Source organism: Galleria mellonella, unplaced genomic scaffold (genome assembly GCF_026898425.1).
Source record: "Galleria mellonella isolate WM207_F2 unplaced genomic scaffold, CSIRO_AGI_GalMel_v1 utg64, whole genome shotgun sequence".
NCBI lineage: Eukaryota > Metazoa > Arthropoda > Insecta > Lepidoptera > Pyralidae > Galleria > Galleria mellonella.
The window spans coordinates 6,122,149-6,140,329 of NW_026442133.1; the positions used below are offsets into that span (position 1 = coordinate 6,122,149).

Here is an 18,181-nt window from a genome sequence, read left to right on the forward strand (position 1 = left end):
ATTTTGTTTCATCATGAACTTGACTCTACTGATAGATAGATAGATTATTATTGTTTCTTCCTGATACTTCATTAGTACGTATCTACCAGAATTGTTAACAACCTTGGTGGTGTAGCGGGTTATTTAATGGCAATAATGGAATAATTACTCCGCTTGCGCTATCAATATATGCTTTCGAGGACCCAGATGATGGGTGAGGATGAAAGGTCAAATGTCACATCGTGACGAATTCCGTAAGAAGTGACCATGATGGTTTCCAGGGGGAATGCGTTAAGGCTGACTTGATAGGGTGTTTCTACCAATAGGGCTGATAGATCCCATTACTAACAATTACATTCCTCCGTGGCGTAGCATTTAGACACACTGCTGCACCTTTCGATGGTTGGAGGTTTGTTCGCCACGCAATATTTAATTGACTCATGATATCTCTACATATTGGTCTATGTAAATACCTAATGTATGTATTTATAGAAAAAAAGTGATATTAAGAAGGGATAATCTTTTTTTATGTATCTACTAATCTACTAATTTTGCTTAGTTTAAAACTAGTCCGAGCACTGTTAAATATATCCAGCGATCATTATACATACTATAATTAATAGCATACTATAATATTATGTTATTTGTGGTACGACTAAGTTTACCTCATTTACATACATTAGCTTTGATCAAACTTTACTTATAAATATCTTTGAATAGAATAGAGCAAAGCAATCACAGTTTACATAGATACTGTTTAAATGAAAATTAAGAAACAACTTCTTTAAGTATTACTTCTTAATATATTTTTAAAATATTTAATATTATTATATTTTTCTCGTTACATGCATGATTTGCATTATGCAAAAGATTTAGGTTATTCTAAAAATATTAGAGTGGTTTACGACCCAATATAAATACTACGCTTGTATTTTTCATCTTAGGCTTTTTTGTACTTAGTAAATCTAAGTACAAAAATTTCTCAACATTCAACCTGTGGAAATAGATATTTTGATAGGTGTAGAAAATGTGTAATCTATACAGAGATTATGGAAAACAAAGAATCATGATTGATTTTTCTTTGTCTTAAAGAATTATTAAAGTAAAATAAAATGTTTTTATTTTGGTACGCAAACTTCGGAGATAAAAAGAAGCGAATGGTATTTTATATAAAAACTAGTTTTAAAATGAAATTTTCTATAAGATACCCCATGTGCAGGCTAGTTTTTAAATAGGAAATAAATATATTATTTCATTTATTTCCATTCAGCATCTATTTTCAATAACATGTAAAATTAGTAATGGTGAACAAAAGTTATGACACAATTATAAAAACTGCTATCTATTGAGCAGAAGGGTAAACTTTTTAATTTCTGGCTGAACCTACTTGCTTATCTTTCTTGCTTGCTTTCGGGATGGTAATGCTTACTCAAGTTTATTAAAACTTAGTATATACTATATATGCCACTAGATGGCGCTGATATTTTTTAAATTTCTAAATTTTATATTTCACCACGAATAATATAATACTATACAAATAGCATTCATAAATTAAATATAATATTTTGTCCTTCGGTTTTATTCCATAAAATAACAACTAAATATAACACTTATATTTAGTTCTAAGAATTTATTGATGACATTGATATTTTGTGAAGTAAAAATCTGTTTCTTTTCAAAGGTATAAAAAAAGCAGTAATTTTAAAAAACTAGGTCTATATTGTTACCTACGAATTCCACTTAAATATTTATTTCATTCCCATTTACTGCCGTCTAGATTTTTTAATTTTTCAAATAAAAACCAGGATGTTTTGATTTACCTACAAAAAAATATTTGTTTCTGAAACTATTAAATTATTAATATTTGTTTTTATTTTTTATCCTTCTAGAAAATGTATAAAACACCTAATACCTACTAATGAAGATCGACAGGGCGCCAGTATGTACAGTTAAGCCAGTTTTCTTATTTTCCCTCTGTCTTCATTAAATAAAGTAGTAGATACTTAAGTATATAAAAAAATATCTATAATCTCACTTGGTTGCAGGATTATTAGGATTCACGAACAGTTTACGGTTCTTTCAGTTGGATGCTAAACCCGCTGATGGCCTATCAAGATAGGCCTTTGCGTTCAAATAAATGGAAAAACTTTCTTGTATAAAATATGGTGCAGTACGTTTTGGCATAGCTTAGCTTTATATATAATATATATATATATTTGATTTTTTTTTTCATTATAAAGTATTATGGAAACGGTAAATGCATGTTTGCTTCTTATTAGGTAGATAGGAACTAGCTCATGCAGATGGTTATACCACGGCTTCATCTACATGGTATTCATTTTATATTATAAGAAATTCACATATGATTCAATGACATGGTAACTTTCAAGAAAAAAGCATACTTCTCTTTAAAAGGCCAGCAGCACTTTAAAAGGTGTTGCGGGTGCTCATGGGCAGGGGTAGTCACATACCATCACGTGAGCTGCATGCGCCCTGTGTTATAAAAAAAATATATGTGTGATTATCCAACACACAATTTTTGTAGAAATCTTTGGCATTAATATTTTTAATATTTTCTATCTACAGACATTAACTTGTTATAACTTTATTATACGAGGATGAATTAAAAAGTACTCGATCTGACATAGACACATTCAATTCTTCAAATTAAAACAACACACAGTTCATTCCTGACTAAATTGTACGAAATTTGAATTGATTTAAATATGGGAGATCGCAGATTAAAAATTAAAGAGATAGCCGCGACTATATGCATCTCTTATGAGCAAACTAAAAACATCATAATCAACGAATTGAGTTTCCACAAGGTGTCAGCGAGGTGGGTCCAGTGGCTGTTTTCAATAGAATAACAAGGAACGCGACTGACTGTTTCATGCGAATATTTGAGGTTATTTGAAATCGATCTAGATGATTTTTTTAGTCTCTTTGTTCCTAGTATAGGAACGAAACATGGATTCATGACAGTATATTGGAAACAAAACAACAATCAAAACAGTAGAGAATACCCGGTTCACCACTCGCTAAAATGCTAGTCGTTTTCGTCAGCAAGAAGGTAATGGTTTCAATGTTCTAGAACTGGTGTAATTATAATTGATTATTTTGAAACAAGTCAGACCATGAAATCCGATGAATAGTGTACCTTGCTACATTGTTTACGCGAAGACATAAAAGAAATACATCCAGGAATGCTCAGAAGAAATCCCTGTTTCATCAAGATTATGCTTATCTGTCTTACACGTCTGTACTACCAATAATTGAAATTCACAACTATGATATGGCTTTGAATTGTTACCGCATCCGCCTTATTCACCTAATCTGGTATCATCCAACTTCTTCTAATTTCCTAACTCAAAAAAGCATTTGGAAAATCAAAAATTTTCGACAAACAAACGCGGTCAAAACAGCAGAAGACGCGCATTTTGACTCTCAAAGAAATTTCTTTTTCAACGGTCTAAAAGCTTTAAAGGAGAAGTGGCAGAAGTGCATTGAACTTGATAGTGATTAGATTGATAGAGATAGAGATTAGTACAAAAATGAAAATATAATTTATTTTATATGAGTTTATTTTCTTGATTAAGTTAAATACTTTACAACCCACCCTCGTACATATAAATGTATCCAGGTGATGGTATGATACGAATTACATAAAATTCTACATTCAGTAACTAATCAAATATACTTAATAATAAACCAATTTTTTATATAGTTATGAGACAAAATATTAAGTATATTTATAGGTGGGTACTGTTTCAATTTACGGCATTGTCAAGCCACACCAAATATTTATTCTGCAATTACGTGTACCTCTAAGTGCTCTTTAGCAGACAAAGTATAAAGTACAAACAAAGGCTGTTATATTATATTCTCGACTTCGTTTGCGTAGATGTTGTTTATAATCTAATCCTCGAAATTAGATTCATTTCAGTCATTAAATTAATTTGCTCACTTTTGAACGTAGGTTTCCCGCTTATATTGCGATAAGGAATTGTCACACATCCAATGAATACACACATTGCTTATAACGAATTTTAATTTTTTGCCCTATTGGTTGGGGTTTAATGCGTTTGCTTGTACGGAGTTACCAGTCGAGAACCTTTTTCCCTGTCGTTTCCCCGAGTTATGTGAGCGGCTTATTGGCTGTTAAACTATTCTTGCTTACATGGATCATTTTTATTATTTTGTTTTTCGGTTTGAAGGGTAGGATATGGAAGTGAAATAATAAAGTATGAAGGCATCATCTAACATCTTAGTCATCAGGAATGGCAACGCATAGGGGATATCATGGGCGAAATATTCTGTTATGTCCATGGTACTGCTCATGTCTATAGGCGACGATTTTCATTTTTCATTAAGTGGGTCGTCAGTTTACTTACCATTCTAAGTGACATAAAAAATCTTATCGTTATTTTAATTGACATTAAAATCTGTTCTACTATTTTACTGTAAGCTTTCAAACCTAACTTTAGACTCTTTTGGCCGCACCCTAAATATAAGAGAACAACCGAGAATTATGGCTGGTAAGACATCATTAAAACTTAATATGAGAAATCAGTTTAAGGTACGATAATAAATATACTTGAAGAAGATAAAAACCCTTAAAATTAATAAAAAAAAGTTAATACCATTAATTAATAACATTAATACTTAGCCGAGAGAATTTCTGCAAGGAATAACAAATTTGTACCAAGTAGCAACTTGAATAACACCATACCTACAAACTTCTTAAACTTTTATAATCTTTCAACTTTAATATTTAGATACTAGTTTATGCTAATGAAGTAGTGTTCCTTATTGCTGGAAGAAGCGTTCTTGAATAGCTTCCAACTTCACTTGCATAATGTAATCTTCATACCATTCTTGTTTGTAATAATTTCTAGTTCGTAAACATTCATAAGTATAAAAAATAATAACTGTTTTCAGTATATTATATTCACGCAATGTTTTCATCGATTTTGTAAAAGATGTTTACTTTCTGGATTTCATTTTACTGTATTTTATATTAAATAAACTAACATTGAAAAATATTTTCTTTATCAAAAATAAATATATATTTATATATATATATAGTTAGGAAAAATATAAATATAATAAATTATTATCGTACTATTTATTGTAAGGCTAAGTGTCACATAATCGTTAGTCTAGCTGTCTAATTAGACAATGATATCATATGAGTATTTACATGCCAAATTTATAAATTTTGCAATATGTTCGAAGCTGTTCAAAGTTCTCAGTAAAAGTAGTTCTATTTTACTAGCTGCTTTTTATATACACTTCAACAGTAAAACAATTTTATAAAAAAATATTATGCAGATTGCAGTATATGTACTAGATTAACACATAAATACATATTTTATATATCTACAGCAAAGAGATACAACTAGTATTTATTATAAAGTGTACCCCATATTAACTCTACCATCTGCACTGGTTTTGTGTTAAGTTCGGTCGTTGAACTTGTAACTTACCAACAAACAGGTGCTCGGTAAGTGCAGTCGCTAACTTACTCAGCTAACATGTACCGTCATGGCTACGCCTATCGTATGTACCGTTTTCTATTGATTAACCGTACATTATTGTCTTCAAAAGGTAAGTAAAAAATAGCATCTATTTATCACTAATATAAATAACATTATACTTTTAAGCGACTTCCAAAATAATGTCTGTATTTTTTTTTTTTGTATTTTGTATATGTTGCTTTTACAATGCTTACATTGCTACTAGTCACAAAAATAATTTCACGTTTAAATCAATATACACTTGAAAGGTATGGGTAGGAAAGGGATGTTGTTTAAAGAGAGGATTTAATTTTTTACGGCATGTGTAAATGATTTCATTAATTCTAGACCGATTACGACAATAAAGTTGTTTATACAAAATCTTAAGCGAGTAGGTAAGTAAGTATCGTTAGGTGCTATCATGACAACAGTATAAAATAAATATAACGACTATATACTATCAAAAACCTGCGAAAAACTTGGTCACGTCTATTTGTACGTATTAATTTACAGAATCTTTAAAATAGAATCATATCTATATATACATAGCTTATATAAATTATATATATATTAATAGGTCTTTAGATAAATGTTTTTACTTTACTTCATGTATAGCAAATTTGAAGATTGAGCTGTTAAGGCGCCAAGAGGAAACAAAGAAACAAACTAAATTTTACACGTATAATATTATAAAAGATGGAGTAGATATCAACTCAGATTCTTTTTGCGTTTTCAAAGTATATGAAGCTTTGAACTTTATTATTTGATATTGTCAAGTTCAGGTTTTGATACCTCTAGTCTAGCCGAATAAGAGTCTTAATGGATCTGCAAACTGATTCCAAATGGGTTAAATTATTCTCATTTCGAGACACTGAAAGATTCTAGTTAACAGTTATAATATTATTGTTTATTGACTCTATGCTTCCATTAATATAAAATTATATATATACAATACCACTAATATCATAAATATGATAGTTTAGACATTAAATACTCAATCAAAAAATATGCTCCCAAAACTTCAGTCCGGCTTTCGTAAGGATTTACTTAAATAAGCTAAAATCATCTAACACTACACCGATAATATCCCGGACGTCAGTTGTAGGAGATTAAGATGGCTCTTAAATAGCTTAAAAACGGCAGAGTACCAGAAGAGGACAGAATTATAGCAGAACTTCTAAGAACGAATGGAAAACCGATACTAGTAGTCTCTCAAAAGTTATAATGATGATGATGATGATCCATTGATGGAAATCCTATTAAAAGGGTGACAGAGGTACGGAATCTTGGCAAAATCTGGAAAAAACTTTTCGTACGCTTTTATCATATATCTTCACGTACGCATGTATTACCTTATCTCAATTAACGAAATATGCTTCAAATGAATTTTAGAAAACACGACGAGAGCCTCTCCTTATCTGCTCACCACTCAAAAACATAAAACTGCGTCGATTAGTGGCACTTGTTGTGCCTCTACTACATCCTACTGCAAAAATTTATCGCCACGACTGCATGCGAAAACTATATATAAAGACTATCTATTATATATATATATATATATATATATATATATATATATATATATATATATATATATATATATATATATATATATATATATATATATATATATATATATATATATATATATATATATATATATATATACTTAATATACTAATTACTTTTCATTCCCCTATATGATTTTGGAAATTGTACTTGTACACACGAGCATAACTGTAATAATTCATTGTACTACAAGCCATGTCACTGTTATACATTGTTATTTTCTTTTGTTTTTGTTATTTAAGAAATATATATGATTATTGTTTTAATACTGTAAAGTAAACCGTAGTTGTCCGTGAGGTCACTACGTTGCTTGCACAGAATAACAACGCTGTTGCAGTAAATAAACTATCATGACATAATGCTGAGTGCTGCCCACGTCGACAAGTAATTATTTAAAAATAATACTTTTTTATATATATAAATGGATTTGATTCTATAATTAAGCTTTGTCATTTTTTTTTAAATCACGTGGAAACAGCTGAAAAGATTTGAATAAATGTTTGTAAATAGATAGACTAAATGAAAGACTACTTTCTATCGTAATTCACGCGTATTATGTTTGTAATATTATGTTTTAAATATTTTGACTAATGATGGATAAATATCTTAACAGATTTGGATGAAATTTGATAACAAGATTGACTACACTGTTACTTCGAGTAATAATTGATTGTGCCTCCAATTAAAACCACTTAGAAATTTCATAAAATTTATACCGTCACTCTAAATGATGTATATATAACACATTAAACTATAAAAAAGGCAACCTATCAGTAACACAATTAATATAAACATACAACAACTACTTTTTCAACAGTAAATTCCTGTGGGATCATTTATAATCGAATTCTATACATAAATTCACTCCTACTACATAAATCAGCAGATACTATTTTGTAAGATATTTTATTTACCGTTTTTAAGGGTCAATGCCGTGAGATACAGCAATAAACTGGTATAAATTATAAAGATAGTTAATATATATATCACATGGTAAGAAGTTCGGTCCTCGATATTGGTCATTATGTCAACGTAACGGTATCACATCAGCTCGCTAGTTTACGGTCAAGGCTCGTATGTGCAAAACAACACTTGTCCTGATATCGTGGAACAGATTAGACGTCCCTCAAGAAATTCAATTTGACCATATTAAATAAATATTTTTTCGTAAAGTAGTCGGTGAGTAATTAATTTTTATTTTTGTGTTCTAAATAAAAGGCGAAAATTATCTCACATATAAATTAATATCTTTATTTAAGATTTTGTTTAACAAAAAGGAAACTGCCCTTTTACTTTGACTACATTAATATAGAACTAACGCAGATATAAATTCTTTTGAATTAATAACAAAAGTTGGATTAGAGTTTCGAAAAGATATTGCGTAACGTACTTTTTTACAACCGGCTGAATTAGTGGTTTCTGAATTCAAAATTCAGAAACCACTAATTCAAAACATTGAAAATTCTTTGTAATGCCTGTGTATATATTCTTTTAGGAAAAATGATTAATCTAAAAAAGACTGTAATTATATTAATAGTTGCATCATTTTTTAATGCACTGAATGCAGAACTCGATGATGATTATATTACCATAGAAAGTGAAGATAATAACGAAATTGAATTTAAATCTAAATTAGATATCAATCCAAGGAAAGGAAAAATCCTTTGGCCTTATCCTGTGAACTATATGTCGGAAGATGAAACAAATGAGAAAAATAATTCTAGTCAGCACGCAGATGATAATAAAAAACGGGAACAGAGATTCTTGAGATTTTCTTACCCTCAAAGTCCTATCGTTGACCTGATGATGCAGACGGTTGGGATCAATTATTCCCCTCACACCAACGACCCTTTCGAATTTCTTCGGGACTCGTATCCATTACCTAAAGGTAAGAAAGTATTTCATTATAACTAAACATCTTTAACTGCTTTTTATGGGCATAAATTTTAATTAGGTATTATTATAGCCTTAATTTATGATTTACAATTACTAAATATTACGTTGTTTTAACGTTTTATTAAATTAACGAAATTATAATTAGAGAGAATATAAATCAATTAGGAATAAAATTTTCAAGGTATTTTATGATGCAAAAATAGATTATGTGTAGGTATTTACTTTATATTTCTATTTTACACGTATGTTATTATTTTATTTTCGAAATTCGTAATGATTGTAGATTTATCTTGTGTTTGAATAAATCAATCGAGTTTATTTTGTCTATTTTGAATACGAAAAACGCTAAAACTAATTTTCAAATTACCAGAGGGAGGTTTTGTACAAAAGTCGATTGCTTGGATACCTCTGTCCCATTCTTGTTTCTACCGCGAAGCAGTTATGTTTGCATGGCTGTGTTTCGGTTGGAAGGGTGGGATATGGCGTGAATTTCCAGGGTACAGAGGAATAACATCTGAGTCCTCAGGAATGGCAACGCATGGGGGGTATCATGGGCGAAACAGTATACTGTGTTATGTCCATGGTACTATTCATGTCTATAGGCGACGGATACCACTTTCCATCAGATGGGCCGGCAGCTTGTTTACTATTCTAAGTTGTATAAAAAAAATTAAATAATAGAATATAAATTTAACAGTAGAGAATAAATAATAAAATATCACAAATCTTCTTTTTATTAAATTATAATTTAATTAAACATGTAATACGAATATCTGAAAATTTAAAGAATCAACAATTAATAGTATAAAAGTATATATGTGAGAATATATATATATATATATATATATATATATATATATATATATATACAAGTAGTATCAACTAAGTTAATATAAATAGTATTTGACTTATATAAATACTTTACTCCAGATTTAGTTCAATATTTTGATGCTCTAGTGACCCATTTTTAGAGATATAACACCTAGACGATTATGAATACACAGATACGAGTATATTTGAATAAAATTCGGAAATATCGTTTACATATTTTTAAATAAATAATACCCGTATCTTTATTAGCGTAAAATATATGAGCAAAATATAATGTCATTTTATTATGTCCATAAAAAGTATCAGGATCTCTGAATTAGTTACATTTAAATTGGTTATTTAATATGATAGACATAATTATTTCCGTGTATTAATAATGTAAGATGTAGCATAATGGCAAACCGAAATGGCAATAACTAACGGAGGTTTAAATTATAACGTCCTAACAGTGATAACATAACGGGCGAATTAAGAACTGTTATTAAGAACGGTTTTCAACTGTTATTAAGAAAGATTAGAGAATGGTTCATAAAGTTCTTAATTTTATACAGATATAACAAAAGTATAAAATTTATTGCCAAGTTCAAGGTTATTTATTTTAATAAAATTTATCGTGTTGTTGAGAATTCAACAATGCTTACAGATGAATAGGTTAGCACAGGAAATAATAGTGTCCTGATCTAGACGCATTTAAAAGGGGCTGATTTCAATCGACTCAAGAACATAACTTTTAGAAGGAAATGGGAGAGACCTTTGCCCAGTAGTGGGATATCATAAGTTATTATTAGAATATTGTATATATAAACAAACCTTTTTAATAATGTATTTTTTTTTAATTTAAGGTTACAGCCAACCGCTAGATGAATACGATTACATAATAGTGGGAGCTGGTGCAGCAGGTTCGGTGCTCGCCTCTCGTCTAACTGAGGATAAACCCAGAGCTATGGTGCTTGTTTTGGAAGCTGGAAAACCTGAAATGTTGCTCTCTGATATTCCAGCATTAGCGCTTTATTTACAACGTACCGATTATACTTGGCAGTATTCTATGGAACACCAACCTGGCGTTTGTTTGGGTAATTATATATATACTGATTAAGTACTACTTACGTTATATATATTCATATACAAATAAAGTAAAAAAGGTGAAAAATATTTCTATTCATAAATTTTAAAGGCGACATTAGTTTTAATTAGATGGACTGTCACGCTTTTTGCTATTCCGAGTAGCATAGAAATAACAATATATGATTATTCGCATTACTTATAAAACGCAATGTCTCAAATTCAGTTCGTAAGCAAATAAAATGTTCTAGTTACTGTAGAATTATAGTAACTTTTAAAAAAATTAAGCTTAGTATATTTGCCTGAACTAAAAATAAAGGGGGGACATATGTAACAAGTATTATTTTCATCGCCAATAAAATAATAGATAAGCACTTTTTTATCTGGATCGATTCTAAATTCTTTCCCATATTAGTATATATTATTATAAAAAATTATGCTGATATCGAAAACTAACTGCTCATTGAAAAAAAACGCTATTTTTATAAAGCACTTTTCGATATTTGATTCCGATAGAGCCTTTATGATAAACAGTTACGTAACAACAACAACATCCAGCCATATAAATTGAAAGCAGAAAAAGAAGAGTGATTCTAGTATCCCTGGAGAGATAATAACAATGTAGAAGTAGAAAGAATTTAGTATAAACCAGTCACAGACGGTCATATAATCTTATTTTAATAATATAATAAAATTGTAACTAGACGACGTCTGCACGTGGGAGATATTTATTAAAATTATATGAGAAGTCTTTATAAGAACAAGAGAAGCCAAAACAATATTTATTCGAAATTTTATTTGTATGTCTGTATGTCGGCAACGCGCGCATGACATCTCCATCGTAAACTAACGACATAAACTACTATAATTCCGTTTACCATCAGACGGGCCAAATGCTTGTTTGCCACTATAGTAGTATAAAAATAAGTTTGTTCTAACATCACCCAAATATTTCTGTAATAAATTGAATGCAGTCTTCACGGTTGTGTTCCTGAAGATCTAACAAAAAATATAGTGTATGTATAATCTAATCTCGATATGCCATCCAGAAGTTATATTTTTCATTGGTTTTCTTACTTCTGAAATCCATGTGCATAAAGAAGAAGCTAGTATAACATAGGTTTTTGCATTCATTAACTCTACGGTCTTACCATAAAGTAACATATCGTGCTATATCTGTCCACATATTTTGGTAATATATTAAAATTATCTATTCTAGCTGTGTCTGTAGTCGCTCTAAGGTTACTATAGAAAATATACAGTACTACTACGATTCATCTATGATCGGCTTTATGCAAGTAGCTCAGTACCGTTCCTTATTGGGGTTTATAAGGGGAAGTCTATATTTAACTTTGTGCTAACTAACGAGCTGAAATGATAATGGAGGCATCAATATTATGACCATAGTAATTTTTATCGAACGAACTTCACTATAGTTTTAATCATCATATAAAATGTGTCCATGTTTTAATCACATAGAATAAACTATATTTTTTATTGATCTAAAATACTGCGATAAATAAAAAAATGAAAAATAATATCATAACCACGGATTTCAGGTAGCGAAGAGCAGCGGTGTTTCTGGCCACGCGGCAAAGCTGTAGGCGGTACTAGTGTTACTAACCTAATGTTGTATACCCGAGGACGTCCGCAAGACTGGGACAGAATTGCAGCTGATGGAAACTATGGCTGGTATGTTATCATATATACCCATAACATCTGACGATGTTATAAGGTAACAAACATAAAAAACCAACCGATTTGAGAACCTCTTTCTCTTTGAAGTCAGTTAAAAAACAAATTATAATACTAGTAATGGTTTGTTTATTTTCTTAGGTGCAGTAAAATATATTAAAAGTAAATTTGTATACCTGTACATTCATTGTCAATCGTGATTTAATTTTGTCATGTCTCTATAGAAGTTTTTATCGTATTAGTTATGCTTATTAATCATAGACACTTAATAAGTTCCATTTAAACAACTCCTGCACATTTCCTGATACTTTACATAAATTAAACAATCTAGTGCAGGTTTTTCTTTGTTTAGTTAGTTGGTATGACTTATATGAAATTACTGACATCTGCGTCATCCCTTTACTGAGTTATGTTAGCTATATTATACATATTTATTATTAATTAAATAGTTATACTGTATTTAAATAAAAAAAAAATCTAAATAATATGCATTTCCTGTAATGCTTTATTTGTAGTTTTATGATAATCAATAGATGGCACTTTTTTATACTAATAATTATATGAGTGTTCTTATTTAAAATACTTTTTACTTTCAGGTCATACAACGATGTTTTATATTATTATAAAAAATCTGAAAGAGCTGAACTGAAAAAGTATAAAAATGCTGAGTATCGTGGTCGCGAAGGTGAATTGACAGTCGAGAATATTCCATTTAAGTAAGTATTCCATTTAATTAAATAATTCAATAACAATACTTATTTAAATATTTTTTATTATATTGTTGAATCTTATACAGACTAAGAGCCCTGTTATGAGCTGAGCCAACGCCGACTGAACTACGTTATTTTATTAAATCAAAATCTTTTCGTGCCTACGGAAGAATAAATAGGTATCATCTAAGTTTAGCATCAGTCATTACTGGAGATAACAGGTAGTAAAAACACAAAAAGGTGCTCAACTACGTTTTTATCCTACCATGCCCATAACAAAAACTGTAGCTTTAATAAAATACCGTTGGTCTGACAGCGCTGACGTCTTGGTCTAATATTTATTATTACATAAAGAAAATATATATTTTAAAATATCAAATTATTTTAAAATGTTTATTTTTCATCGTATCATAACGATGCTCTAAAGTCCCCTGTACTGGGCAAATATTTATACCCAACTGTTGTGCCTTCTTATATAATAAAGAACATAGCGTTCTGTTATCATGCTGATCAGGCGAATAATTATTTTATTTTATATTTATTAAATTAACAAAAGAAATTATCTTACTATCAATATTAATACGTAAGTGATGTTTATAAATACACAACCAATACTGTTGTCTACGGAAGAAGATGGCTGTTATTTCGAGATAGACCAGCGCATGAAATTTCTGTCAGTCAGCGCGATACCTCTTTGAAAAAGCCCATTGCTTCAGGGCTCTATAGGCCCAGAGTCTAAATTCTAAACGCCGCAAATATTCCCAATTCACATTTGCTGCGCTTGATAGTCTCCTGGTGAGTTGCAGCGGCAACAGTCATCATGAACGTATTTGGAATACTTATATTATTATTATATACTTATATTGTTATTTATTTTCAGAACTGGGCTTGTAGAGGCATTTTTACAATCTGGAAGAGATTTTGGTCATCCTACTGTAGACTATAATGCTCCTGATCAATTTGGTTTCGGTTATGCTCAAACAACGACAAATAAAGGGCACAGATTAAGTTCAGCAAAAGCATTTCTTCATCCACATAAAAGGAGAAGAAATTTACACATCCTTTCAGAAACCAGAGCTACAAAAGTTTTAATTGAACCTCAAACAAAAAGGGCATATGCTGTAGAATATATTCGAAATGGTATTAAATATACGGCGCGTTGTCGAAGAGAAGTCGTGTTATCCGCAGGACCGATAGCCTCGCCGCAATTACTAATTTTATCTGGTGTGGGACCTAGAGAACATTTGGAAAATTTAGGTATTCCAGTAGTTGCTGATCTAAAAGTTGGAAGAACCCTTTATGACCATATTGCCTTCCCAGGAGTTATTTTCAAATTAAATACTACAAATGCGAGCCTTCTAGAACCTAAAGTTGCTACTCTGCCAAATTTAATGCAATGGCTTCAATTTGGTGATGGACTTTTAACCACTCCTGGTCTGATTGAAGCTTTAGGTTACATAAAAACGTCACAATCTGAAGATGTAGAACTTGTTCCGGATATTGCGTTGGTAAGCATGGGTGGTTCTATAACTGCAGATGCAGGAGGCGCTACCAGAAAAGCTTGGAGAATTTCAGATAAGACTTATTATACTGCTTTCGGACCTTTAAGTGGATCTGATACATGGTCGGCTGTTCCTTTACTCTTACAACCAAAATCTAAAGGATATCTTGAGCTTAGAGACAACAATCCGTACTCTTATCCAAAATTATATGGCAATTATTTAACAGATCCAAAAGACATGGCAACTTTGAAAGAGGCTGTTAAATATATTATTAGGCTAGGAGAATCTGAAGCTTTTAAGAAATATAATCCTAAGCTGTTTTTACCTGAGTATCCTACGTGTAAAAATCATGCACCAGGATCAGATTCATATTGGGAATGCGCTATAAGGACAATGTTAATTACAGTGCATCATCAAATAGCAACTTGTAAAATGGGCCCAGCAAGTGATCCTTATGCAGTCGTAGATCCTGAATTAAGAGTATACGGAATAGGTGGATTGAGAGTGGTAGATTCTAGTATTATTCCTAGACCAACCAGTGCGCATACTAATGCACCAGCTATAATGATAGGAGAAAAAGGGGCAGACTTGATTAAAAATACATGGTTAAATGTAGTATCATAAAATAGTGATAATATTAGTAGAATTATGTAAATTTATAATGTATAATAATAGTATATTAAAAGTATTATAAAAAATATTGTAATTGTATGACATTCACGGTTAATTATTTCGATTTTTACAGCAGAAAAAAACCTAAAGAGTTAATAATCATTATATAAAAAGTTACATAATATCTAGGTGCCATAATTTTCTTGAACTAACAAATCTAACTTAAAAATCTTAAAATAAATATTTCACAGCACATTTGAAAGGCACTCGTAAGTAATTGCCCAAAAATATAAGTCAAAATTGATAACAATTTTATTAATAGCTAGATTATATTTATAAAAAATAAAGTAATCACTGAGATAATCACTATTACTTTTGCACAAATTTTCGTGGATAAAACCGCGGAATAAAGTTAATATCTACTAGGTGTTTATTATTATTCATAATTCTCATTCAATTGACAAAATAGTCGTCCTAGTATACCTAGAATTTGTAAATATATAGGTTATTTTTCCTAAGACGAATAATCAAATAAACGGGCATCGTTTCATTATACTAATAGGAACAGGGCGTGAGAAAGGGTTTTGTGCCAAGTCACGTTACCCCAAATAATAAAATTAATGGTTCCTCTATACAGAGATCCATTACGGGCGAAAAGTATTCAGTATTTGTGTCAGTATTACCAAATTTCGTATAAAATAAGTTCCTACATTAACTTTTCATCACTGCTTCATTAAATTTTTAAGTCAATGCATGTAGAAAATTCATGAACAAGTAATTCTGGATCAATTCGATAAGGCACTTTTACTTCCTTTATTTCGTAAGTAGAGAATGTCATTTCACGTATCTCTCAATTTTACAATTAAGACAATCTGATGAAACTTGAAACAATGAAGAATGTTTAATGTAAAAACACTGGGATTAACTTACGTTTATATTTGACTAGTTTTCTCGTCTAAAATAATCGTAAGTTTTAAAAATGGAAAATTTTCATAATGTATATATATATATATAAAATTTAAACATTCCCTGAGAAAATTCTATATATATATATATATATATATATATATATATATATATATATATATATATATATATCTCAACAATATCGCCGTGTGGTCCTGGAATAAAATAGACCACCCATTCCTTTCCCGTGGGTGTCATTTTTTGGGATTGGGGTTGACTAAGGGAGGGCGAGTGATGGTCCTTATAAAACATCTCTAAAAGCCTAACTGCGGTCACCAATCTGCCTGTCAAGAATGGTACCTACTGGAAAAAGTCCCTTTATGGAGAAGACTTATGTTCAGCAGTGGACAGTTAACGACTGAAATAATAAAATAAATATACAAGTATGTGTTTATTCTTAACATGTGTAGTACATTACATATACTACAGTGATTAAGAATATGTACTAAACGCTTCGGATAAATTATGTTATATATTCTCCACTAGCGACCAAGGGCTTATATATGCTTATATAGGCCTTTCGTCATACTTATAAATATGCCAAAAAAGAACTCTATATTGATTAAAAAAATATATAAAAATCTATTCAGAATTAATTTAAGTGTTAAAAAACATTAATGGTCTACCAAAACAGATCTTCAAAGCAGTTTCTTTTAGTACAATTACACCTTCAAATCAACTCCTAGCAGCAGTATTTACGAACCGATATGATATCGTAAATTCATATTCCTTTTTAAAACACCCGCAGCATACTTCCAATTCATCTGGTGTTGCAGGTGTTCATAAGTGGCGGTAGTCACTTACCATTAAGTGAACCACATGCTCATTTGTCTAACATACGCAAATAAAAAATGCGAATAAGAACTACCTTTTTTGGAAGCTGCTTAAAAATAGAGATAACATGCTACGTTAATCCACTGTATATTTATGATGTAAATACCTGATTAAAACAAGGAGTAACTTTGCAAATATAATTTAATTTGTTCAAAGTTGGTTGCCAAATCGGATTTCGTTTATGCGTGTCAGTAATGTTATCAAACCAATGGTTTCCTCGCTTGCGATAATATACTCACGTTCAAAGACATAAGGTAGAAAATTTAACTTTTTAGTTAGAAAGTTAATGTTTCCAATGAGAATCAGAGGCAACGATAAAATCACGATGGACAGTAATCTTTAAAGCACCTTTAAACCGAAGCAATTTAAATGGTGGCCCACAAAAAACTTACTTGCATCAGGAAAAAGAAATTTGTACTTCTTATTTTAAGATACTTATTAGTTAATATTGAAAGTTGAATAAGAGGATTTCAGAGAAAATTGCATTATTATCCCTAGCTCCCCTCGCACCATATTGTGAAATTCGCAATTTATTATTCCAGTAACGCCTTCTGTAATGGTGAGCTGGTGTAATTTTACAATTTCTTTTCATTGCCGTTATAATTTTATAATACCTATTATACTTCCACTGGTAGTTGAGAAAGTTCATTGTAGTAGCTAATAGTGTTTGTAGGAAAATTTATACCTATATTAGTTATTTACGTGTATTATGTATTACAGTATCTACCTACGTTAATTAAACATACCATCGATCAAGTCTGGTAGTAAAACTGTATATACTAAGGTTATCCATTAAGTATACATAAAGTATAATTTCGTTACACTGTGTGCCAACTTATGTGTATATTATTGTATATATTGCGAATTAGCAATGATTTACACTCGTAAACGTAACACCGAAACATACAAGTACATTAAATACATCCAACTAGCTAGATACCATTCTATTGTGATTTTTTTTACTACTACTACACTACCCTAAATGAGGGAGGAAAAGAGATTGTTA

General features: G+C 30.3%; 1 protein-coding gene across 1 annotated transcript; it reads left to right on the top strand.

The window, feature by feature from the left end:
* Nucleotides 1–8,032: 8,032 nt before the first annotated feature.
* On the top strand, nt 8,033–15,536 carry LOC113518642 (glucose dehydrogenase [FAD, quinone]-like). The gene is made up of 6 exons (XM_052900219.1): nt 8,033–8,246; nt 8,563–8,955; nt 10,637–10,867; nt 12,416–12,548; nt 13,148–13,267; nt 14,142–15,536. Exons 2-6 carry the CDS (start codon nt 8,568–8,570, stop codon nt 15,385–15,387), a joined length of 2,118 nt encoding a protein of 705 aa, XP_052756179.1. The 5' UTR covers nt 8,033–8,246; nt 8,563–8,567; the 3' UTR covers nt 15,388–15,536.
* Nucleotides 15,537–18,181: the final 2,645 nt, after the last annotated feature.

Bases quoted from the DNA above. Each gene is read 5' to 3' on its own strand.
- LOC113518642 (XM_052900219.1), top strand. From the start codon at position 8,568: ATGATTAATCTAAAAAAGACTGTAATTATATTAATAGTTGCATCATTT. The intron at 8,956-10,636 runs GTAAGAAAGTAT...TTTTAATTTAAG, and splicing joins CTCGTATCCATTACCTAAAG to GTTACAGCCAACCGCTAGAT. The intron at 13,268-14,141 runs GTAAGTATTCCA...ATTTATTTTCAG, and splicing joins GTCGAGAATATTCCATTTAA to AACTGGGCTTGTAGAGGCAT.